The sequence below is a fragment of the Nasonia vitripennis genome (assembly GCF_009193385.2).
Source record: "Nasonia vitripennis strain AsymCx chromosome 3 unlocalized genomic scaffold, Nvit_psr_1.1 chr3_random0007, whole genome shotgun sequence".
In the NCBI taxonomy this organism is placed as follows: Eukaryota; Metazoa; Arthropoda; class Insecta; order Hymenoptera; family Pteromalidae; genus Nasonia; species Nasonia vitripennis.
The window spans coordinates 110,823-137,322 of NW_022279626.1; the positions used below are offsets into that span (position 1 = coordinate 110,823).

At 38.4% G+C, this 26,500-nt stretch overlaps 1 protein-coding gene across 1 annotated transcript in view; it reads left to right on the forward strand.

Annotated features, from left to right (window-relative positions):
- The window catches only part of LOC100680292 (protein unc-13 homolog B-like), a 110,840-nt gene extending 87,816 nt beyond the window's left edge, over window positions 1-23,024 (forward strand). Inside the window, exons 5-6 of the mRNA XM_031925998.1 lie at window positions 6,547-6,709; window positions 22,263-23,024. Coding sequence (XP_031781858.1) covers window positions 6,547-6,709; window positions 22,263-22,557 — 458 coding nt within the window. The 3' untranslated portion in view covers window positions 22,558-23,024. The remainder of the gene's footprint in view (window positions 1-6,546; window positions 6,710-22,262) is intronic.
- The last annotated feature ends 3,476 nt before the right edge of the window (window positions 23,025-26,500 follow it).

The window sequence follows — 26,500 nt, forward strand, 5'->3', positions numbered from 1 at the left end:
GCACTTCACAAAGATTACGCACCCACGCACTAACATACAAAGAGCTCGCAGCACAGGTTACTATTGCGATATCACAGATGTTTGCACAGTTGCGTGGCTGACCAGGATTAGCCAAATGTCGTCACGATGGAGAGAGGGAAAATTGCCGAATCTCTTGGGCGCTTCGGCGTGTTTATCGGCATGGCAAACGATCGCTGATTAAGGAGTAGCTTCTTCCCACTAGCGCAAGATATCACTAGCGTCGTTCCCAGAAGTCAATATCGGTTCCGAGAAACTCCCCAGCCGAAATTGAGGTTAGAAAAAGGCCAAAAAAAATCCAGGAAAAAGGGCACTCCCAAACAACAGCCGATGATGAAAATTGCCTCAAAAGATAGAGGCAGAAAAGCACTTGCCACAACTGTAACACAAGCGTGTTGATGTACTTACAGTGAGAGAGAGAGAGAGAGAGAGAGAGAGAGAGAGAGAGAGAGAGAGAGAGAGAGAGAGACAAGGTGGCATTGACTGTAAATTTGCAAGTCATCCGCATAGATGAGATGGGAAATATCGGTATCAAGGCAGAAATCGATGTCGTTGATGTACAATGCGAACGGCAAGGGACCCAGAACGGATCCCTGCGGGACGCCGATGTTAAGACGCCGAGGAGAAGATCGCTAACTATTGTCATCAACGACGGCCTGCTTTCTCCCAGAGATGTAGGAGGCAAACCAGCGAATGACTTGCTTTGAGAAGCCGAAAGTGGATAGCTTTCTCAGGAGCCTGACGTGACACACAGTGTCAAACGCCTTGCTAAAGTCGAAGAGAAGGAGTAGTGTTACTTTCTTTTTGTTTATCCCGATCCTGGCATCATCAGTTAGCTTAATTAGGCCAGACTGAGTGCTGTGACCAGTGCGGAAGCCTGTTTGAAGGTTGTCTAGCAATAGCTTTGATTCAAGGTATTCTGAGACTTGATTGTGCACCAGCCACTCCAGGGCCTTGGAGATAAAGCAGAGAAGTGAAATCGGACGGTAGTCAGTCAGGGCTGTTGGTGAACTGATTTTGTTGAGTGCGCGCACAAGTGAATTTCCAGGCAGATGGGAAGCAGGGTACGCTCTGAGACAGGTTGAAAATGTGACTTACAATTAGTAAAGGAGCGAGAACCGGCAATGCTTTTGAGATGACAACCTGTGGGATGCCGTCGCTCCCCCTGGCCTGAGTGTCAAAGTGCGATACCGCAGCCAACACGTCCGATTCCGTTATAGGGTTGAATTCGAAATGTTCCGGGAGGTCAAGACTTTCCAGGGTAACAAGATAATCCTCAACAGCAGGAGCCAACGAATCGTTGGAGATCGCGCTGAAATGCGTGTTGAGTTCATCTGTGGTAAATCTAGATGGTTAGGGGGCCTTGGTAGCAGAAATTCCAAGTTTTTCCAGCTCTTTCCAGATCTCAGCAATATCGGTCAAGGTGGACAGGCGTGAATAGTAATAATTCAGCCTGGCCTCCTCGACTTGTTTGTGAGCATAATCTCTAGCTAATCTGTAAACGCGTCGATCTGATTCGAGCCTGGAGTCCCTGAAACGCCTGTAAAGTCTATTGCTCTCGGATACAAGGTCACGAAGAGCCGCAGTGTACCACGGGTGACGTTGTCGCCCTGGTGTCACAGTCCGCAATGGAACGAGGTGGTTGATGGCGTTAGTGAGGTTAGCGTTAAGTATAGATATGCAGTCGTCGAGTGATGAAGTGGTGAGAGATGACCAGTCACATTCGCTAAGAAAGTCCCTTAGCTTCTCGGCGCTGATTCCTTTAAAGTTTCTGTATGAGTATGTATTTGGTACGTAGCGTGGAATCTGTACGTCGAGAGTGGCCGTGTTAAGGTCGTGTCCGTTGATGAAAGGTGCGTCTGTCTTCCAGTATGACTGCAGGCGATCCTGCTCGTCGATTAGGCATAAATCAAGCCAGGTATCAGAACCCAGTTTATGGTGCGTGGCACCATAGGGAACGGACGAAAGAGAGTTCTCATCAATGAAGGCCCTGATAAAATTGGCATCTTCAGATGAGGATAGTTGGTCAGAGTTAAAGTCCCCCATTATAATCTTCGTTGAGTAGTTGTGCATGTGAGTTGTTAGTTGGTCAATAAAGTTAGAGCTTTGGAAAAAAGGAGCATGAGGTGGACGATACACAACCCCCACGAAGATGGGAGAAACTCCCTTGGCCGATATTTCACAAAAGAGGTATTCAGGCTTGCCTGGCTTGCCAGACCATTGACCGTCGGATGATGAAATAATACTAACCGTCAGAGATTTGTGTATATAGAGGGCCACACCTCCACCGTTTCTGTTTCTGTCTCGTCTGTAGAGCAGGTAATCATCCAGTGAAGGGCTGGATGTCACCTTCTCGCTTAGCCAGGTCTCAGTAACAGCTATTACGTGGAATAAAGAGCGAGTGGATAAAAAGAGCCTGATCATCTCAATGTGACCCGTGAGAGAGTTCGCATTAAAATGACAGACCCTTAGACCTTCGGACAGAGATACCTTAGAACCGATGAAGACACGGCGGATGAGCTTGATGGCGGATGTGGTGGGATGAAGTGTGTGTGTGGCAGCTTCATTGTAGAACGATGTTGACGGCGGGCGGGATCCGAGCTAAAAAATCATTCAGCTCGGCGTCGGTGGTGATGACGGTGGCGCGCTCGTTGTCATCGTTGCAGCGCATAAATAATCTCCCGTCCCTGACGAACGTTCGACAGCCCTGCCTCTTCTTGGCTTCCAGCCCAGCCCGTGAACGCAGCTTGTGGACGTCGGTGGGGAGTAGCTCGTTGATGTTTATGAGCCCTTGGTGGTCAGGGCTCAGAGCTTTGGCCTCCTCCATCACGGTTGCGTCCAGTTCGTTGGTGTGGAGCTTGCGTTTACGAGCTTTGGCAACGACGATTGATCGTGCGAGTGCACTCGACGAGAGGGTGACGGCCAGTGGTGGCAGTCTGCCATCACTCCTGGCGGTGTTCCGGGGTGCATCGAGCCTACCCATGGTCCTGACGGATGCAACATCTCTCCGTAGGACCGTTGGGTCAAGTGCGTTTATGACTGCAAACGCGAGAAGATGCAGTGAGGTCTCACGGGTGTAGTGCAAGCCCGTGATGACAACAACACTATTTGAGGTCTGCTCCTGCCGTCGTTTGACCTCAGCCAGCTCACTGCGGAGGCTGCTAATTTCAGCAGCGCTGCTGCTGCTGTTGTTGTTGTTGTTGTTGTCTTGCTGCAGTGCTGGGCTCCTCGATGAGAGATCTTGGACTTGTGCCTGCAACTCGGTGATGGTGGACTCAGCATTAAGTATGCGAGTCTTGAGTGCAGGCAGCTCATCGAGGGCCTTTAGACGCTTCTCCAGCGGGCTAAGACGTTGCTCAATTCTCGAGATCCTCTCCGACACGATGTTTTGTGTCTGGATGGCCTCCGCATGAGCATTGCGGATGTCATCGAGAGCTTCAGGAATGTCCTTCAATGAAGCTTCGATGGTCGGTGATGAGCGAGCTGGTGAAGTACTTCGTGAAGTATTGGCTGATGGTGGTGCCGATCTCGTCTTCTTCGTCCCCGGTTGTTTTGGGGTGGTCTTGTTAGCCGCTGTTGTCGCAGTCACCCCCGCCGCCGATGTTGACCTGAGTCCCGCTTTGGCACCCTTGGCGTCTGCACAGGGAGGACAGGCTAGAAACTGCCTATCATTTACCACGACTGTCTTGATGTTGATGGCGTTCAGACATTTGACGTGGTAATGGAGCTTGCAAAAAGCACACCTTTTCGGCTCCTTGTGCTGAATAGGCTGTTTACAGCTGCCGCATAGCTGAAAAGGCACTTCCCCGCTCTTTTCGCCGTTCTCACTCATTTTCGTCGATAACTTACTCAAACAGCGTGCAGACGCCTTAGAAGTTCTCCCTCGATGCGGTAGATGTCTCATCGATGTTGATTAGGAGCGAAGAGAGACGCCGTGCGAGCGAGAAACCAAGCCAAGCCGAGCCGAGTAGATTTGGAGGTTAGAAGCCGTGCAGAAAGTTTGTGGCAGAAAAGATGTAGAAAATAAATGCAACCTTCAGCGATTTATATGTCGTCGTAAAGGTTGCAAAAAAGAGCGTGCAACAATCTACAACAAAAGAGGACCCGAAGGCAAGAAGCGGCAGAAAAGCAGTGCGAAAGTAGGAGCAAAATAAAGAGCTGTCAAAGCGACTCACCAGAGAGAGAGAGAGAGAGAGAGAGAGAGAGAGAGAGAGAGAGAGAGAGAGAGAGAGAGAGAGAGAGAGAGAGAGAGAGAGAGAGAGGGAGAGAGAGAGAGAGAGAGAGAGAGGGAGAGAGAGAGAGAGAGAGAGAGGGAGAGAGAGAGAGAGAGAGAGAGAGAGAGAGAGAGAGAGAGAGTCAGCAGCCGAAGCATGCTGCGCTACACGGCGCATATCATTGTCAGACTCACCATTACATCTCAAACGCCACATACACATACAAGCCAGAGTCGACAACTCGCTGCGGCAGAAGCAGAGCACAGAAGAGAAGCTAGCCGCCGATGGTGAAAGCTAAGCCGGAACGGCAAAAGTTCGTAGCGGACCGATAAGCTCGCGCGCGTGTGTGCGTGTAAATCGGAGTGAATGTTAGTTTGTTAGAATGGCTGTAAAACATGTAAACTCGCTGCGAAAAGTATGTAATCTGAGAAAGTACACTTTGCTTATAATGCTTACAATGCAATGCTTACAACTACAATGTTAACTTGCTAGAGTGTAAGTATGAACGAAATGTGTTGGTAAAAGGGCCGGCAAAATGTAATCAAAAAATCAAATTATATCACGGCATATGCGTGCCATTATATACGAAACTTCGAGTCGTGAGCCGTTGAGAAGACTCGCTCTCTCATCTTTAGGCCTTGGAGCCGACAACAACTTCTGTGTGGCGTAATTGTTGAAGCTAGAGTGATCAGACCCGTAAATCGTAAATCTTCGCAGTAGTTTTCCGTTACGTTTTTAGAATACGAGGCAAAATCAGCACGGGAGGACGAGAAGTATTGTCAGCCGAGGATAATAGAGTAATAATAGATACCCGTTTTTTCCATTTAAGGGTATCTAAGGGATTAAGGGACTCTATGGTCTATAAGAGGTCTCTCCGTCGGCTTCATTTTTTGATTTTTGGTCAGTACAAGTTCCACTCTTTTTCACCGAGAGCTAAAAACTCTCTGCACCTTACTTCTTTTAAGGGACAGAGTTGCCGCGATAAGTTCGGCCTCTATAAAAAGGCGTATCTCGTTGGCAACAACCTCCGTCGCTCCTGCTTGGGGTCTGATGGGCTTCAAGGGAAACAGCAATTTCTACCTCTCTATGGGTTCCGTTCGTTTCATTTCGCCCCTCTTTGGTGTTACGATCGCGTATCCATCGCCGAATATGTCACTTGGACAAGGCCTTGGCTTTAGACCTTTGTCACTTTCAAGATTTTCTTTTCCTAACGTGGAACATTTCTTTTCGAGCTCGGCGATTTCGTCTGCCCACGCGGGAACCGGTATTCTCTGGTGGCTGTTAGACACCCTAGGCATAGTTGCGTCATAGAAATTGTTAGTTTCTTTATTCTTTCTATAAGTGTCTACTCTTACATTATTTTTATTAGTGTCTACTAACTCTGTTCTCTCACGTCCGCTCGATTCGTAAGGGATTTTGTTCAAAGTAGGAGTTGCACCCTAATCTACCTTTACGAGCGTTTCTCGGTTCATGCGTCAACTGTTCCAACTATTCTGGTGCCTAATTATATTTTCTCCTTGATCTGTTTTCACGGTCTTTATGTCCATGCTTCTAAGGTTTATCGTCGGCGTAGCCTATTCCGTAGAACTTGCATTGAAGTCGCCCCCGATCACGAATTTACCGTAGACTACTTTCATAGCGTCCACAAACGCTCCTAGTCTACTCGACTCTCTCTCTCTACCTTTTCCTCACTCCATGAAAAAAATCAGACACAGCAAGGCTCTGTTAACTCTGCACCTGCACCGAACAACTGAACTACCAATGCAAAGCTGCCAGGGCTATGGATCGACAGCTTTCTCGATAAAAATCGGTAGAATCGATGGGAGTCGATAAAATTCAATACAAAAAATGACTATTAAAGTTAATTAAGTACAATCGTTGGTATTAACTATCGACTTTAAATGTTGTTCCATATTGAATTTTATCGTTGACTCAAAAACTTACATGCTTCGGACTCGTACTGTAAGTGTACCCAATATCTAAAATAACCCACTCTATGCTTTTAGTGTCCGATATACTATTTTGACTCTCTCATGCAGAGCAGATTAAGAATACCTAAAAGTACGATTCTTATAATAATTCATTAATACACTACAAGTCTTATCTTTGTGATATGTTTTGATGTACGTTATATAGCAATACTAATAAGAACTATCTGACATCATAAACTTTTTCTGGTAATTTCAAACATCGATTTTAAATTATTATCATCATTTTTGAAATACTACTGCATTCAGTTTCTCTTATAATATGTAAGATTATTATTGTATTCAAACTTATTTCTATTAGCACATTAAATCATTTTTTTTTTCAGTAATATCCGCAAATAATTTGAAATGGGTATTAACAAGTGGTATGTTTAAACCATTTGTCGAAGTGAATCTCATAGGACCACATCTGGCAGATAAGAAAAGAAAACATGCTACCAAATCAAAGAACAATACTCTATCGCCTAAATTTAATGAAACATTTCATTTGTAAGTACATTTATTATTCTATTATGTTTATATGACTATTGAATTGTTTTTATGTATCTAGTAACGTAGTGAAATACTGCAATATACAACAAGGATCAAAAGTAGATTTTTTTCCGTGAGTGTGTTTACTGCCACAACGAAGTGAGGTAGAAATATAGAGACAAAGAATATAACGTAAGGACAGTTTATCACCCAAGGAAAAAAATCTACTTCCTCGTTTAGTCCTTGATTATATAGTAAAAGAACTACGTATCTAATTTTTATTTTTGCAAAAATTAGAAACAAAATTGATTGCAAAACATTTATGATGATACATCTAATTCTCTCATTACATATAATACTACGGTATAATACTGCGGTACATTATACTACAGTATAATTGCCCGGGGAGGAGCGTATAACAGTTGTCTAAATTAGATGCCAAATATTTAAAATAAAATACTAAAAAAATAACTTTATATCATTAGATCCTCCTCTTACAATCAGGCAATTATTCTAATTAGAGGCTAATTAGAGAATTTCTTATCATTACGATACCGTGTTTAAAGTAATGACGTGATTTTATAGCACCATTGAATGACGTTAAATTACGTCATTTAATTACGTTAAATTACGTTATTTAATGACGTTATTTGAACCTTTTATGATGTCATTTTATAACATTATTATTTTCAACATGTTGTTCTTCTAAATACTTAGGGGAGATGTGCCCAGTACGAATACCCTTAGCTATTTTGGGCATAACTTTTAAACGACGCAATAAATATCCAAATTATTATTAGAATTCCAAATTTCTACATGTTCTCTAGTCCATTTTCTTTAAGTAAATGGGCAGGCGCCAGTCAAAGTAGCCACTAAAAAAGGTCATCCTCGTTAACGCAAAAAATGCAATTTACGAGATCTTGAAAACATGCGCCCAGTATGGATAATTTTAACTATTTCGGCTGTAACTATTTACTTACCCTCAATAAAAATAAAAAAATCTTTTAGTATTATATTACCAAGAGTATTAATTGCCAAGATTATATTGCCAAGAATAGATGAACCGTTAGCAAAAAATAACTATTTCGTAGCTATTATTATATTTAATAAATTGTCAAACAATCTCAAAAAGTTAGTATACAGAAAGGTTCAATAAAGAAAAGACTCTACAGTTTTACCTTCCTTGATCCTTTTTCTCTTACTTCCGTACATCAACCTAACCTCGCTCCTGACTTTTCTTCTCCTCCGCCTTCATTTTCTTTTCCTTGATTCGCCCAGCATTATCCTACACTTTCCTCGCCTTATCTTTTACTTCTCTGAATACTCAGTTTCTTCTTTCCTTCCATGAGCTTTTCCTTCTCTTCCCTGTCTCTACATTCTGATTCTATTTTGCTGCCTCTCCCTCCTCTAATCATCCATGTCCTTTTGACCTCTATCTTTACTCCTAGCTGTTTTTCTATCCATATTTCTAGCCTCTTTTCGTCCCGTCTATCACCTTTTACACCTGAAATTTCTACGTTATTTCTTTTCCTCTCTTTTTCGCCTTCCTCTATTCTTCATTCTAGCTCTTGTAGCTGTTTCTTTTCTTGCTCATTTCTTCCTGCCTTCTGCTCTTCTACTTTTTTATCTTCCATCGGTGGCCTCTTCTTCATCTTTTCTTCTAAGTTTCTTACCTTGTCTTCCATCTTCTACAATCCGTTTATCTTTTCTATCAATTGCATTCTCTCTGTACTTTCGATTTCAAGCCTGATCCCTTTTACCCCTTCATTAACCTTCTTTGCCATTGCCTCCCATTTATTATCCCATGATTCTCTCATCTTTCTTCCTTTATTTTTTCTCTGCTTGCATCGACGCCTATATTTTATCCAACATTTTTTTAAACTTCTCCATCTCTTCCACTTTCTTCTCCACTTTTCGATCTTCCTATTTCGTTAGTGTCCTAGCTGTTAAAGTGCTCTTTTCAAATAAGCTTTTCTACTCTGTCTATTCCTTTTTCTGTTTTTTTATATTGTTTCCATTTAATCTGGGCTTCTCTGCTTTTTTTTCTGCTTCCTTTCCTTCTCTCGTCTTTCTGTCAGAAAACTTTCTGTCAGAACTAGTTGTTTTTGAGTTTTCCCTATTCCTCTGCTACTCCTACTCCCTCGACCCCCTCTTGGCATGCTGTCTTTTCTGATCCCAGTCTCCTCTCCTAATTGTGACCGTTCAAATCCAGGCGGGGTTTTATATTTCCGTTCCTCTGTTTCCTCGTTCCTATCGTTCCGCTTTATCCCTATTATCTTCTTCTCTCTCTCTCTCTCTCTCTCTCTCTCTCTCTCTCTCTCTCTCTCTCTCTCTCTCTCTCTATCCCTATTATCTTTTCTATCTGGTTACAATTAAGTTGGCTCTCTCTCTCTCTCTCTCTCTCTCTCTCTCTCTCTCTCTCTCTCTCTATGCTCACATGCTCGGGTGATGTTTACCGTCACCTGCTCCGCCTTGCTGTTCGCTGTTCCAGACTGTTGCATTTCTTCTAGTGCTAACAGGAACATCTCCTTATCATAATCCTTCGTTTTCTAACTAACTCTATTTGTCGTTGTACTCGCGCTGGGTCCCCTTTTTGGTATTCCTACCTTCATTATTATGGCCTGGTGATCACTACGTGCGTCGTGCTCACTTACTGTTCATGAATTAACCGAGTCAATAAGGCTGCTACTAACAAACGTCAGGTCGATAATAGACCCTGCGTCTTCTCTTCTAAATGTGTGGGTGCATCCTTGGTTAACTAGGATCAAATCCAGGAGAGCAAATGCTTCCAGGAGTACTCGTCCTCTGTGGTTAGTCTTTATGCTACCCCACTCCACAGCCCACGTAGTAAAGTCACCTGCAATCAGTATTGGTTTCCTCCCTACTGCGTCTTGTATAAGCCGATCTAGCAGTTGTTCGAACTGCTGGATTTGAGCGTGAAGCGTAGCAGCCGTAAACAGTGACACCTGCTACGTTAGCCCGTATAAATCCTTCTTCACGGATCTTCATTTTTCACGTTGAGATCCTCATATTGTTCGCATACAATAGTTACGTCTACCTTTATCTCACGGACATACTGATTGAGTATGTCCTGTGCTGTCTCACAGTGGTTTAGATTTATCGGTACTATCTTCATTTTTGGTTGTTCTTAAGTACTTTTAATGCAGCTCGGTAAGCTAGGCATGTATAGCTACCAGCTGCTTGGTCACTCTTTGATTCTCCATCCTTTTCCCGACAGAGAATGCAACTCAGCGCGTTCGTGCAACTTGTCGCTGCATGTCCTTCTGTTCCGCACTTAAAACTGCATTTACTTCTGTCGTACGCCTCTGTACACTTTTTTGCAATATGGTCAAAACCCAGGCATTTTAGCATCTAGGTGGTCGTGTCTCTTGACTAATCTCCCTGATTCTGCAATAAACCTAACCTACTTTGAGCTTTCCCCATGCGATCGCCTTTTGTGCAATCTGGGCAGGCAGCTGTACGACGGCAGTCTGCGTATCTCCATAAGTTTTCCGGAGAGTCTTTACGGACGTCTCCTCTACTACTTCCTTCTCTTCTGGAAACTCTCTACTCAGGGCTTCTAGAATATCCTGCTTAAAGGTAAGCATATCCAGGTCTTTTATTTCAAAGACCACTTCATGCTGAAGCCTTTTAATTGTGGCTTCTTTTATCAGCACCGCTTCAACCGCTTCTTGAAGTTCCTGCATTTTTACTTCATTGGTGCGTCGTACCTCCAAAAGAAGATCTCTTGACACTGTCTTGCGTATCTTATTTACGCTGTTACCAAGCACCGTCAGATTAGGGTCCGCCGTCGATCCCCCCGTCTATGGAGGCAGCTGACATGGGCCCAACACATGACTGTAAGCGGTGCCAGACTGAAAACATCATACCAGAGTATAGCACGCGATATTGCCCTAGCCCACCTTCACTCTCTCGAACCTTCCACCCCGAACAAAGTGCTTGGCTCTCTGAGAGTTTCTAGCAGACATCAAGCAATATCACGCACTCGCCTTAGCCGATTGACCGGTACTGGCTATGTGACCGGTCTGTCTTGCCGTCAGTGGGAGCCAAAGGTGGTTCAGGTCACTTTTGCTCGCAACCTCAGATTGTCTCCCCACCCAGGATCTCCTTTTGACAGCTTGCGGGTTGCATTGCACGGCAAACGCGGCGGCCTGATTTGGTCCACGGAGCATATTTTATTTCTGCTCTACCCTCCGACGTATATAACCCAGCGAGCTCTCCCCCACCCGTCACCCAGGCGACGCGCCAAATACGGGTGTCAGGCTTACCCGCGCGTGTGTGTGTGAGTGTGAGTGTGGATGTGTGTGTGTGCATGAATACTGTAATATTTCTGGAACTACTCCGTCAATATCAATAAAACTTGACATCCGTATATAGTTTTGGATTCTGAATTCGGGAAAAACAGTTATTTTTTATTTTTTCAACTATTTTTTATGGTCATTTTTTTATTTTTGAAAAACACTATTTTGCGTTTTTTTCAATCACCCCATTGTTACAAACAATTCAACTATAATGCATTTAAAAGAGAATAAAATCACCTACTTTTCCTCGTTTGGTCCTCGGGATCGACTGCTTTGTTCGGCAGATAAAATAAAAAAGGTGATTTTCTTTTAAAAATTCATATCTCTGAAACTAAACATCATAACCTCGCAAAAAAATCATGTCAATGGGTCACGTGTCAAACTATATCCCATTAAAATTTCAAGTGATTAGACCACTTATTTTTTCAGTAATAAATCGAAAACTGAACAAAAATGATTTTTTTTGTGCCTCGATTACGGACGTAAAAAGGCCTTATTGCACTTGAGATTTTAAGAAAAAGTATATATTTTATGTGATTTGGCTAAGTTTATTGCACAGCTCACCGTTTACGATCTAACTAAGCCAATCAGGTAGCTGCTAACAAATGTAAGACCTACGATGGACTGTTAAGTCACTACTCTGATCTATATTTATTTACTGAATTTTACTTACTTGTCTTTAACTGCTTGGGCTGGAAACTCTGCTGCTGTACTGTAGTCAGGCTTATACAGATGAATTTATTTAAATGAAAATACTTGTAATTAATTGACGTTCACGATTTATTCAAGATAAAGTTTTATAAGTATCGGAATCGCGACTTAAACCTGGATAACTCTTGTCGACGGATAGGAGCGTCGTACAAGAGTCCAGATCGAGTGTAAAATTACAACTCTTCGCTCGACGTATTCGAGGTATACCCATTAACCTCGCTGATCTACTTATTAATCTGAGTCGTCAGTTTTTCGGCTTCGTAACGACACCGCTAATATTGCTTAAATGCAATACGTCGCAGGACGTCACACCCCCACAACTAGCTGGTTACCCATTGGTACAATGGCAATTTTATTGTAATATTAACTAAAATTAACTAGCGGTTTAATTTTATCCTTAAAACATATTTTAACAATAATTTTATTCACTTAAAATTCCAACTCATTTACTTTAAAATTTCAAGAATAATTTTCTTTTATTAATTATCATTTCTACTGTTTTATATTTAAATTACTAAATATGCTGGAATTTTATTTACATACTTAAATATCTTAAAGATATCATTTTACATAACATTCATTAAAAACATCAGTTTATTTTTAACATTTGTCTTAAATATCTATAAACTACCAATATTCATAAAATATAAATTTTGTATACCTATTTTGTTGTATACGTAGAATAACATTATAGGGATTTTATATAATAGATTTTTTTTTATAATGGTGTTAATGAAAATAATGATATACTATCCTTAGATTGTGTCTGAATTTTCGGTGCTGTGATCTTGCTTGTATAGGTATTTGTATGTGGTGGGCGTAAAGGAATAGGTGGTGGCACTGGGCCGGATATTGGAGCGGTAATCTTTATTTCTTGTAATTCTGTTTCTTCATAAACTCTGTTCTTTCTTTTATTCATATGAATTTGCTCTTTTATGTTGCTTGTATTTTCCAGTGTTGTCAATAAATGCGTTACTAAGCTGAAAATGGCTCCACATAGATGTATTGACCATCCAAAAATCGTGTGTAACGTGTAGCCTCTAATAATGGTATCGATGATCAGTTTTCCAATATGCAGGATTATAAGTATCATGATAAACACAGATGAAAACGACCCACATGTGATCAGTTTTTCAATAAGCATGTGCCATGTACTTTCGGCTAAATTTCTTATTTTATTTTCAGAAAATATGTTTTCAGATGTTTTCTCTCCCGCCATTTCTCTTGCAATCACATTTAAAAGTGATGCCTTCTCCATTGGAAACATTAATTGCTGTTGTAATTGGTCCAACTCTTCTTGAGAATATACTCCACTCGTTGCCAGTGTTTCGACAGACTCAAATGTCCATCCAATCTTCGTGTTTGGTTTCAAAATATGCGGTGATACTGTTTTAGTTGGTGTTGGTGTGAATTTTATCCATTCCTCCGAAATTCTGTAGTATGTGGGTACTATTGAGCTACAATTTACTTTAACTCCCTTTTTCACGAGGATATGCGTTTTTGGCGTTAAGAACCAGGTTTCATTTCCTGATGAAACTGGTAACTGATTGTAGCATTCATATATGTAAATAAATCTAAGTTTACGCTATTTATATTACTAATTTTATCGTTTTGAAAATGATACGCATTTAACTAACTACTTTTTTCTATGATTAGTAATTTTGGATGTTCTGTACGTATAAATTCTCTATTACAACGCATGATTTTATCCTTAGTAGCTAAAGCGAACGTTATTTCATTTGAATTTAATGCGTAAACAATTTCATGATTTGTATCGCTAAAATATTTTGTGGCTATTCCTTTGAAAAGAATATCAAAAGAGTTTCTAAAACACTCCCCTTGCGGTAAAACTTCCCAAAACGTGTGTCCGCCTTCCATATCTATACAATATTTTTCTGAAAATTTGCACACCGTTCCTGAGCTTAATCTTAATTTATCATTTTTTAAACTAATCTTAGCACTATTTTGAATTAATGTTATTTTAATTAAGCCATGAACAAATACATTATTCCATGATCCAAAACTATCAGCGTAAGATGCGCCTGAGTACGAGTTACCCTCTGCACTTCCGGCAAAATCTACTCCTTTTGTAAATGTTGAATTTACCTTTAAATTTGCTATTGTGTGAATATTATCATACTTAAAAATTCCTGTATCATGAATAAGTTTACATTGTTCATAACTTATTTCGTAAATATATTCTTGCTCTCCATTTTCTGTAGGAATAAGATGTCCGAAGATTCCACAGCTTGATACTGTTCGGTGGATTTCTATTTTACATTGTATTACCGTGACTTCTCGGAATTCAGCGTCTTGTATTAGCTCGACGTTGACGCTTGTTGAATTTACTTGTATATTGTGAAAGTCGCATTCTCCTGAGTCCAGTAGAGAGAATGTTGTTATGTTTGGTGTTGTTGTGCCGCAGTCGTATCCTATTATAGCGTGATTATTTCGAAAAAGCGTAAAAATTATAATATCATTTGAGTAATCATGTTGTCCATATTCGTAGAAAGAGAAATATTTTAGTGTCAAGTTTTGCAACGACTTAATTTATTTGTATGAACTGTTTTTGGTTTTCCATTGTAACTGATAGTTACATTACTATTTTCATGTACTTTCAAGATCTCATATGGACCCAAATTATGGTTTTTCTCCAATTTTTAAGTCGATTGGGTTTATAAATCGATCATAATATGCTTTTGATTTTAATTTTGAATCTATCAAATTTTCTCGAGCTAATTTTGCCATCTCTTGCATTTTTGATACAAGATTTTCTAAATATCCATTAAACGTTGGCAATTGCTCTGATTTTTTTAATGTTTCGCTAGATGGGAGTCTAGCTGGATAACCAAAAACTAGTTCATGTGGTGTGAACTTATGGCTTGTATGAACGCTCGCGTTATAATGAAATTGTGCGAACTCTAGCAACTCATCCCATTCGATTTTCTTTGATGTAAAATTTTGTATATATTCGCACAGCGGGTGATGCGCTCTCTCTCTAAAGAACCATTCGATTGGGGTGAAAATGCCGTAGTTTCAATTTTTGTAAATTTAAATCTACGCGCTACTTGTTTTAATAGTTTACTTGTAAAATTTGCCCCTCTATCTGTTAGTACCAGCTTTGGTGACCCAAAAATATATATAAATTTCTTAACTAACGCGTCAGCTACGGATTCGGCTGTTTGATCTGACATAGATGCTATAATTATACATTTAGTTAGTTGATCCTGTATTGAAAGTATATATTTATTATTATTTCTAGTAACATTAAATGGACCTACTACATCCATACAGATTTTGTCAAAAGTTCTTAAAGGTGTATCCGTAATTACCATAGGTTGTTTAATTTTTATTCTTTTTAGCTTATTTCTCTGGCAATCCTCGCATGCATTTACTCTGTTTTGAATATCTACCTTAAGATTTTCCCAATAATACTTATCTTTTATTCTATTATATGTTCTATGTATACCCGAATGTCCTCCTATTTTAATAGAGTGTAGCATTTCAAATATTTTGTCTCTTTGATTTTCCTCTACATAAACTATATTATTTAGACAGATCACAGCCTTTATATTTGTACCTTCAAATATAGTTTTCAAGATTTCCACAATTTCCTCCCAACTTATATTATTTATTCTTATATCTTTCGAGATGCTAAATATTAAATAATTTTTATGCAAAAATATTGTTTTTAATAACTGAAATAACTTAATGATATTAGCTTTAACCGTAAATACTGATTCGGCTATATTTAAACATAAAATAAAAATTTTATTTTTACCCTTATTTAATATTTCAATTTCATTATTACCCAAGTTTTTATTGCAATGAATATTTTCCTTTTTTAATAGTTCCCCTATATTATCTTCTAATGACTCTCCTTTATTATTAACTATATGAATAATATTATCATTGCGAAATTGTATCGTATTCTTGGAATATACTATATTTTTCTGCTTATCATGTGGTTTTTCCTCCTCCAGTATACTTCTCTTTCTCAACGTTTGTACCTTAGCCCTTTTGCGTTTTTTTATCTGTAACTTCTTATTATGAAGTTTCGATCTTCTCATCATTCGTCAAATCTTGCGACATCTGATTTTCTTCTCGCCTTTTCTGGGCTCTTGTTACTACGCATGTATCCATTGTTGTTACAGGATTTCTCGATAATGCATCCGCATTTGTATTTTGTTTTCCAACTTTATACACAATTTCATAATCATAATCTGCTAGTTTTAATCTCCATCTCTGAACTCTTTCGTTATTATCCGCAGATTTCAACCATAATAGTGGTCTATGGTCGGTTACAATTAAAAATTTATTTCCATGTTTAAATGTTTTTATAGCATAGATAATACCGAGAGCTTCTTTTTCATAGGTTGCATATTTAAGTTCCGCAGGCTGCAGTACTCTTGATGCATAGGCTACTGGTCTATCTTTACCTATTTCACCTTGAGAAATTACACAACCTAACGCATATTGACTTGCGTCCGTCGTTATTATAAACGGTTTATCGAATTGCGGATATTGCAAGACCGGTGCTGAACATAATGATTCTATGAGTTTGTCAAATGCCGTTTGTTGCTCCAATCCCCACAAAAATGGCCTATCCTTTTGTAGTAATATTGATAGTGGCTTGGTAATTTCTGCTAAATTTTTAATAAACCTTCTATAATAATTTACAAAACCTAAAAACTGTCTAATTTTTTTAACGTTATTGGGAATTGGGAATTTCTTTACTGCCTGTATTTTGTTTTCATCTGGTTTTATACCTGCTTCGCTAATAATATGTCCTAAGAAACACACTTCTGTTTTGCTGAATTCACATTTTTCCGGCTCTAGTTTGAGCCCTGCTTCTATTAATGCTTGAGCTATTAAGCCGAATCTTTCCTCTAATTATTCAATCGTGTCACCGAAAATAATGATATCGTCAATATAATTAAAACATACTTTATCAATATATTTGGCTAAAACTTTATTTATAACCCGTTGAAAAGTCCGGGCTGACTTTTTAAGACCGAACGGTAGGACGACAAATTCAAATCTTCCTAATGGATGTAGGCTAAATGCAGTTTTGTGAATATCTGAAGGTCTCATCTTTACCTGACGAAAGCCAGATTTTAAATCTAATACATCAAAATATTTTCTCTTTCCAATTAAGTCTAAAATTTCATTAATATTGGGAAGCAAATATGGATCGGCTATAGTCACCTCATTCAAGGCTCTATAATCTATCACCAATCTATATCTTTTCTTTCCAGGGATTAGCTCTTTCTTCGGCACTACTAACGCTGGCGCATTGAACGCACTTTTAGATTCTCTGATTGCTTTCGTTTCTTGTAATTTGCCCATTTCTTTTAAAGCTATTCCCTTAGATTTGTGTGCTAATGGATACTGCTTTACGTATATTGGCTTGTCTGAAGTTAAGTTGATTTCATGTTGTTCCACGTTACATGTACCTAATTTATCGCCCTCTATCCAAAAAACATCCGGATATTGATTTATCATTCGCTCGATTCTTTCGTTGTTTCTTTTACCTCCATTTTTTAATTGCAACTTCTTTCGCAATGTTTCCTTCCGACTCGGTTTTCTGGTTTTATTATCTTGGTTTTTATTTAAAAATTCAGTTTCTATATTTAGAATTAATTTCTCATCAATATTAAGTTCTTCTACTACTTGAGCCCCTTCTGGTATACAATCGACGTCTATTGAAATGTATTGATATTTCTTATCTTCAAAAATTATTTTTTTATCCGCTTTAGATAGTTTTACATTATTTTCCTTCATAATAGTTAATATCTCCTTATAATTCAGCTTTTTGGTTTGGATTGGCGTTTTTTCAGGCGTTACTTGCTCTTGCAATACTGTATTTACGTCAAGTATAAAATTTTCTATATTTTTATCATCATTTTTCAAAAAATTTTTTAAATTACTAGGCTTGTTTTCATTTATCTTTTTTTGTTCTAAACTCTGTAATTCTGATTTGTCATTTATTTCGTGGATTTCCGATATTGTGTTTAAAATGGTGCAAACATCATTATTAAATGTGTACTCTGTGTCTATTTTCTAGTAATGGTTCTGCCTCATTTATCTCAGTATTCTGTTTTTCATGCCATTGTTCATTTTGCTTTAACTCATCCTCTATGTTACTGATTTTGCTAGTCCTACTCTCTTCAAAAATCTCTTGATTTGCTTCATCTTGCATTCTGATTTTATCAATAATATTTTCAGGATCCATTTCTTTTAAAATATTTTGTTATTCGAGATTATATGCATCATTGTCACGAATAATTTCTTTTAAAATTATATTCAGAGTTTCTTTTTGGCTTAACTTCATTCCGGTTTTTGTAATCGGACCTCTCTGCAATTTTAATTTTATGTTATTTACCTCTAAGTACCCTTCATCTAAACGTAGTTTATTTCCTCTTAACAATTTAATTCCTAATATTCCATCATATGGAATCACAAAATCATTAGGTGCTACGTGAAAATCAAAATATTTGCTATTTATCGGTAGTTCTACTATACCTAATGTTTTTATAGAATTATTTGCGATGCCGGATAGTAATATTTTTTATCTAGCAGTTGTGTTCCTATAGGAATTTGATTTTGCTTTATTATATTTATTTGTGCTCCGCTATCGACAAGTAAATTGCATAAATTTTTAGAATAGGGATTTATTATTTCAACATATTCTAATAAATAATCCAATTTTAAATGATATATTTCTAGTTCGATTTCTTTTTCTTCGAGCGGTTGAACCTCCTGTTGATCGTGATCTTCATAATTTGCCCTGTTTTGATTTTGAGGCGCTATTATAACATTTGTTTTGACCGTGTTTTCTATATTGCTGAGTGGATTTGTGTTGTAACTTCTCGGCCACTCGGTTCGAGAAGTCTTTATTCGTTTTCCGACTCTACGCTTTGCTGGTTTTGTAATCGAAAACATTCTCCTGCCATATGGTTTGTATTTTTGCAGAGACTGCAAAATTTGCTCGCGCGCATTTCCAATGATTTTACTTCGGTACAAATTTTTATATTATGACCGCTTTTGTTACAATATGTGCAGTTTTCCTCTCTTCTAGCAATATTTTCTAAATTCTTCAATTTTCTACACTTATATACGGGGTGACCACGCATTTCGCAATAATCACACTTTATTTGGCTATTATTTGTATTTTGAAAATTAGTATTTTGATTGTTATAATTGCTATATTTTCTAAAGTTATTAGAGTAACTAAAATTTTGATATTTACTGTTTGAATTATTAAAACTTTGCTGTTTATTACCTATTTGAGGACAGTTTTTAGCTGAGTGGCCTTTTTCATCACAGACTTGACATTGAATATTTGTTTGAAACGATTTTGTCTTGTGTTGCGCTACTAATATTTTGACTTGTTCACATTCTATGGCTTCATGGTCTTCTGCATTACAAATTGAGCACATTATATATCTGTTATTTGCAATCGGACTTCTCACTAACGGGCAGTACCTTATTGGATGTCCAAGTTGATTACATCGTTTGCATATAACTTCTGGGCATGCTTTTATCGTATGGCCCGCGCTATTGCAAAATTCACATGAATTACTAACATCTGCCTTTTTTGTACAGGCAGTTGGATCATGACCACTTCCCTTACACTTCCAACACAATTCATATTCTATTATAAATGGGCATTGAGTTACTGTATGGCCCATAACTTGGCAATATTGGCAATGATTGCCTTTAATTTTATTCATTTTACACGCGTCTATAGAATGTCCTTGATTATTGCAAAATTTACAAATTAATTCAATTTTATCTTTAACTTTTCTGCAGTTGTTCGACAAATGATCCTTGTTTTTACAATATACACATCCCGAATTATGACAGAATAACGCTTCATGGCCATAACTGTCACAGATTTGACACGCGTATATAGTAGCATTACTTGCATTGTGATTATTTGAATTGCTATATATATTATTTATTTTATTGGATAAAATTCCTCTTTTATTGAATTTCAATTCTATTTCTATCGCTTTTTTAGTGGCTTCTGTTAAATTGGTTATTGCTCCCAATTCTATTCTGATTTCTTGCTTTAATCCTTCCTTAAAACCTTTAAAAACATCATTATTTATTTTAGTTTCAAACGCGGCCTTATCTGCTGCTGTAAGACCTTGAACTTCTTTGCTGTCCTTAATCTTCAGCACTAACTCTTGCAATCTATTGGCATAACTAAGAACCGATTCATCTGGTTTTTGCAAAATTTCTTCAATTTACCCATACAGCGAGTGCATATTCTCCGTAGATGGATATATCTGTCGTGTTGCTTTTATGAAATCTTCAATATTATTGACTGTTACATTCAACATTGCCTTGTAAGTTTCCCCTTTTAATTTAATTTTCAAAATTGGAATTAAATTAGTTTGATCTGCTGTTGACAACATATTCTTGGCATGCTTCAATTTTTCGATATATTCATTTACCGAAATATTTTTTCCATCAAATTCTGGAACCAAATTAGCTACATATTTTAACGATAAGCGTAGCGGATTCTCTGTCATGTTGATATCGTTGGCAGGATTGCCGTTCAGCAGATTATCGAAATCAAAAGTAAAATTAAATTTTGAATTACTTGCGTTTCCAATTAAGCTAGGCTGGTCACTAATACCTTCTATATCTATTAGCGATATCTCCTCAAATCCTTGTAGAAATTTGGTGTTATTAACTGTTCTGTCTAGGCCTATTGGAAACGCTGTGGCTGGTGTTATAGGTGAAAATTGAATGATCTGGCTTTTCCTCTGATTCGAATTCTTTTTGTTTTAAAGGTGTTATCGGTAAATTTAGGCTTAGATGGTTTTTATTAAACGGCTTGATTTGCTTTTTGATTGCTCCGGTAGTTCGCCCTGGTGTTGTATCTTCTTGCTTAAAATCCTGATTCTCTTTCAAAATTTCTTGAACTTCTAGATTCTGTTTACTTTGCTGATCTGTATCGAGTGCTACTATTTGTTGACTATCTTCTAGCTTCTTATTATTTATATCAGATGATAGTACTTGCTGACTATCTCTTATCCATCCGATGTATGTCGGCGGCGATCGAGTTATTTTCTTACTTTTCGTGAATGGGTTTTGGATGTTAGGGATTACTATGTCCTTTATTAATGCTGGATTTTCACGAAGAGCGTTTCTAGTTAATCTTGGCCTCTGTGTGTCGTTTTTATTTACTTCTTTCTTATTATCACTCATTTGATATTCTCATTTTTGTTAACTTTTTATTTATTACAAAATCTTATTTAGTCCGAATTTTAGAATTTCAAATCGCATACAAACAATTCAAACGAAATTTTACTATCCTACTTATATTTAAACACGCGACCTACTTTTTACGTTTTGCAAATTATGCACAGTCAGTTCGATTACTGTGGCTATACGCGTAACACCGAAATTTTAGTCGACTCTGCGATATAAGTATTCTTTAAACGGTTTTAGGATTCTGCATATGATTCTACGATTTAAACTTATTTATTTTTATTCAATTCAGTAATAGCAAAATTAAACAACTCCTCAAATTTGTTACCGATTTCTATTTGAAACTCTGATCGTTCTACTTGTTTGTTTATTATTTTTGGCTGTCTAATTTCTTGCGATAGAAAAACTGAATTATTTTCTTATTTAAGTTCCTTAATTCTTCTATTAATTAAGATTTTTCATTTAATAGTTTTCGTAAAAATATCTTTTTACCGCCTCTTTTATGATTCTTTTTTAACGTACTTCCTACATTAATATTATCTTTCATTGAATAAAAATGACGCGTTTATATCGATTAATGAACCACTAATTACACGGCAGATTGGGCATGCGCGTAATTAATTTCTTCACATATGTTTTGAATATTTTCGATTGACCTAGTGACACAAGCGCTACCGATTTGAAACGCTTCGTTCAATCGTTTAACATAGTCGATTGATTCCTCGATTTTGCTGCCAAGGTGGTCCAAGTACGCATTCTTGTGCGAAACACAAACAGCTCTTTTATTGCTGACTGCATCTACCTCCAATTTTATATCACCTGCGTCTCTACGTGCAGCTGGGGTCAGGTGACGAACCTTTGCGGCATTTCAGTGAGTTTATCCCTCTCCTCCCCCTAATTTCTATAGGGCCAGCGCCGACTACTGGGGCTTTCACCCGATCGGAATTGGTGGCGAGACTGGGCTCTGTGGCTTGACCCGCTTTGGATTGTAATGTTGTTAACTCACTATCCATGTTCGATTTATTTGCAGGGTTTCTTTCCCTACCCTGTTTGGTCCGCGGAGCATATTTTATTTTTGCTCTACCCTCTAGCCGGTTCAGGAAACCTCAACGCGCCGATGAGCATCCTCCTATCCGCCACCCAGGGACGCGCCATATATGGGGTTTGAGCATCCCCGCGAGGGTGTGTGCGTATGTGTGTGTAGATACAAAATATATTAATGTTCCATCAACTGATAAAAACTATACACATTAATAATTATGTATCTAGAAATATATTTGCATTTTCTAACAATGTTTTTTTTTTTGCAGTATTATTGGAAATGAGCAACAACTAAATTTTTATGAACTGCACATTTGTGTCAAGGATTACTGTTTTGCAAGGGAGGATAGATTAGTTGGACTCGCAGTTATTCAACTAAAGGATATAGTGGAGCAAGGCTCATGTATATGTGCAATATCTTTAGGTAAACGTATTCAAATGGATGAAACAGGATGGACCATTTTACGAATTCTATCTCAAAGGAATAATGATGAGGTAGCAAAAGAATTTGTTAAACTTAAAAGCGATATACGACAAGAAAATCTGTTATCAAATCCAACTTGAGACGATTAAGAAAACTCACTTGTCGGTGAGCATACTTCTGGAATAAACGTAAAAAAGCATATCGCCTCTGTGCCACTGTTCAAAGCAACTGTCATAGCAGTTGCCATTTTTGTACTAGACCGCTGCCAGTATGCAATATATGCTGTCATTATACGATAACAATAATGTGAGAATGTGAGAAAGGAAAGTAAAAAATAGTAACAAATACAATTAAAAGATGAAGAAGATGTACACGTTAATGTTGCATTGTTGCTGAAAAATTTTTTTATAAAACGAAGTTATACACGTAGAATTGCGTACGACCAATTCGCGCGCCTGACACGTCAGTCGGGCTCGTGTACTCTAGTTTATAACTATTAATTATTACGTCATTTTACTGTATCATATAACATATATTCTTATTAAAAGAACAAAGCATCAGAAATTTAAAGAAAAATTATGAAAATAAATGCATAAAAGAAAATGTCTCCGTTTATTACAATATTTTTTAATATTTTCTACTATATATATATATATATATATATATATATATATATATATATATATTCACTGAAAAGAATGATTTATGTATCTAATTTATGTATCATTCTTAGGTTTAATTTCAGATTTAGTATTATAATGCAACGAAAAAGCATTTGTATTTTACTTATATAATAAGGTAAATCTTGAGTATTATACGAAAGATTTGCAATGAATATTATTAAAAAAAATTTATGCAGCTACTTTTATTAGCCTAAGAAATTAAGAACAGACTCCTTACATTCCTTTTATGATTTAATGTAATTTTAACAACTGAGTTCACTGATTTTGTACATCATTTTATGACTTATGAAAGTATATAGAAGATTGAAGAATTGACTATTTTACAATTCTAGATTGAGAAAAAAAGCTCTTTCTCTTGTCTTAAGGTTCCTGGTGGACGACTGTTGTTGCTCCCGTTGACTCCTCCTGGACCCGGTGGCAGCTGGCTGCTGTGGCGCGCGGCGCTCCCATGCCGATGCTGCTGGTTATCCTAGTTCCTTCCTTGATGGTAATAGACTGACCGGCTCTTTTCCTTGGCGGGTCGTCTTTCGGGGTAGTAGCTGTCTCGTCCTAGGCATTGGCATTTTCTAGACTGGATAAGTCTCTAGCACAAATAACATTCTTTCTCTCTCTTTCACAAAAATAATAAACAGGAAGGCATAATATACTAATAAGTTATTAGCACAGCAGGAGCAGAAGCAGGAGTAGCAACAGAAACAAGGTATAACCTCCAAACTTATTTTTCTTGCTATACTTTTCATACTGCACTGGCGCTCATTCATCGTATATCTTTCTGGTGCATCGCTTGTCTATACTGTTATTACTACATTAGGTATTAGCAAAGTACCGCAAGCAGTCGTTACACATACGCAACGTCGAGCATTGCGGCCTTAACTTCCGGCCTGGTTTAAAGCCTACTTAGCAGAGTATAGGAACGATAAAGCCGAAGTTAATCAGCGCCTTAACAACCTCGAGACTGGCATGCGCAAAACTGTATCCAGCGTTGTACGAAACATTGCGCTTGTAGATTCCTGCGAAATAACTATTTCCGGACTTCCGCCCAACACCAGCACTCAGCCGCGCGAATTGACACGCAAAGTATTCGCGGCTATTGAACTTGAATGGCTGCTCAACTACGTCATCCGGTTTCGCGACTGGCCTCAAAAGGCCCAGGCCAACGAAGCTACGACCTCGTCGCGAACAGAGCCAGGATCGCGCACAATCGTTGTCAAGATCATGTCCGCCCCGCTCAGGGACTCAGCGCTAGAAAACGCGAGCTTCCTTGATAAGACCTCTGCGCAGGCGCTTTTTGGATCTGGAGGTGCAAGGAAAATTTATATTAACCCGCTGTACCCCAAACCGGTGTATTTACTGCGCAAGAAGGCTATGAGGGTGGCAAAATAGCTCAATTACGCACGTCCTGTTGTACAAAACTTGGTAGTCTGTATGCGGCAGACCAAAGAGTCTCCGCTCATCCCGATTGTATCCGAGGAAGAGCTCGCTGCCCTCGAGCCCTATCGTCCCCAACAATGACGTCCAGCCTCTGGGCCCAACAGCTCCTGACCCATCGATTTAGATCTTTGTTTAGCCAATCACCTAGTTTTCCTAGCCAGCCCAGTTCCTCCACATAGCATAACGCGGTTATCTACTTATCTAGTAGTTTAATCACCTAGGCTTATTTGTTATTTCTCATTTGATTAAGCTCTCCCTTTGCGTACTTCGCACCTAGTATTAAGTCTTGCGTACTTTCTGTCCTCGAGATTTATCGAAGCGATTGCAATAAGTGCTACTACACTGTATTGTATTCTACGTACTCTATTATACTCTGCGCCTTATCCTACTATGCTACGAGACTCTACCACAATTTTCTCTGTAATTATTATATTTTACTATTACACTGTATTTTTTTCATAAGCACCCGATGGGATCCTACCCCAGGGTGAAATATATAAATAATCTCTCTCTCTCTCTCTCTCTCTCTCTCTCTCTCTCTCTCTCTCTCTCTCTCTCTCTCTCTCTCTCGCCGATTACAATAGCTTAACTTTATTCTATCTTTGTAAACTTCACTTTACACTTGTATCTACACACTTTTAACGAGAATATGATCGTACTTCTTTCTTTGTTTCAATTAAGAAGTGTAGTTGTTATGAACCTGATTTTCCCTCTTTGAATTCCCTCGAGTCAAAGTGATCTCATGATTTTGAAAGTGATCGCGTTTGCAACCGACTTGCTTAGACAGGAACTGAACCCTCCCCCAGGCACTATAAGAGACGCCACAGGAGAGTGAGGCATTAAATGAGAGATACATATTAAGAGATATGGTTCAGGTCAGACATTTACAAATGTGACCTATGTCCATGATTATTAATACGAAGAACAATGGCTCTTCAGAAGCCACGACAGATATCGCAAAACGGGTAAAAATAGCAACACCAAAATTCAAAGGTCTATCAAGCGAACGGCCAATAAAATTCTTGTCAGAATTAGAAAGATACATCACCATAGTAAAACCGGAAGACCACGAATTAAAGTATGTTATTTCTCAATCCTTAGAAGGCGACGCACACATCTGGTAGTATCTGGTCCAAGCGGAAATAGATAGCTTTGACAAGCTTTCGACGCGCCTTAGGGAACAATAATAGAATAATCAAATCCAAAGAATCGATGGCAGAAAAGTTGAATTCGATCAGTACAACCCTGGGCAGCGAAATCGGGTCAGCTACGCTACATACATGTTCGGTCTAGCCCGCAAGCTAGAATTAAATCTAGAAGAACACGAACTCGTGAAAAAGATCCCCGAGCATTTCGACCAAGTCATACGGCGAACGGTAACGGGTCACGAGATAAAATCGGTAAATAAATTCTTAAAAATACTTGCCGATTATGACAACGACGATACAAACCTCAACCGAGCCAACGCTCAAAATAATTTGAACCTAGAAAATAAACAACACAATCAAAATCAAAAACCCACCAACCCTGCCACGGGAAATAACGAGACAGAAAATTCTTAATTTAATAAGCCATCAGGCAATAACCCTGGACAGAAAGGATCGTGAACGGGACAGAACATGAACGCCACTCAAACCGCGGACGACACATCCGATAAGGGGTTGGGATCACAAAACAAAGGTAAAAAACAAGGAAATAATAAATCCTCTAAAAAGGATCCGTATGATGTTGATGTCTTGGATTGTTTTCAAGATATTACTAACTCAGCTTCTGGAAACTTGCAGTAGTTGCGTCAAAAGCGGATGCGCTTCCACCTCAAAGGAAGACAGACGCAGCTACACAAATCGTGTCCATAACGGAGAACCCTCGTAATGAGCTTTTACACGATATTAATCCGAACGGTCACGAAGTAGTGATATCACATTGCCCAGAAATAAAGATATTCATCGAAAATATCGAAGTCAATGCA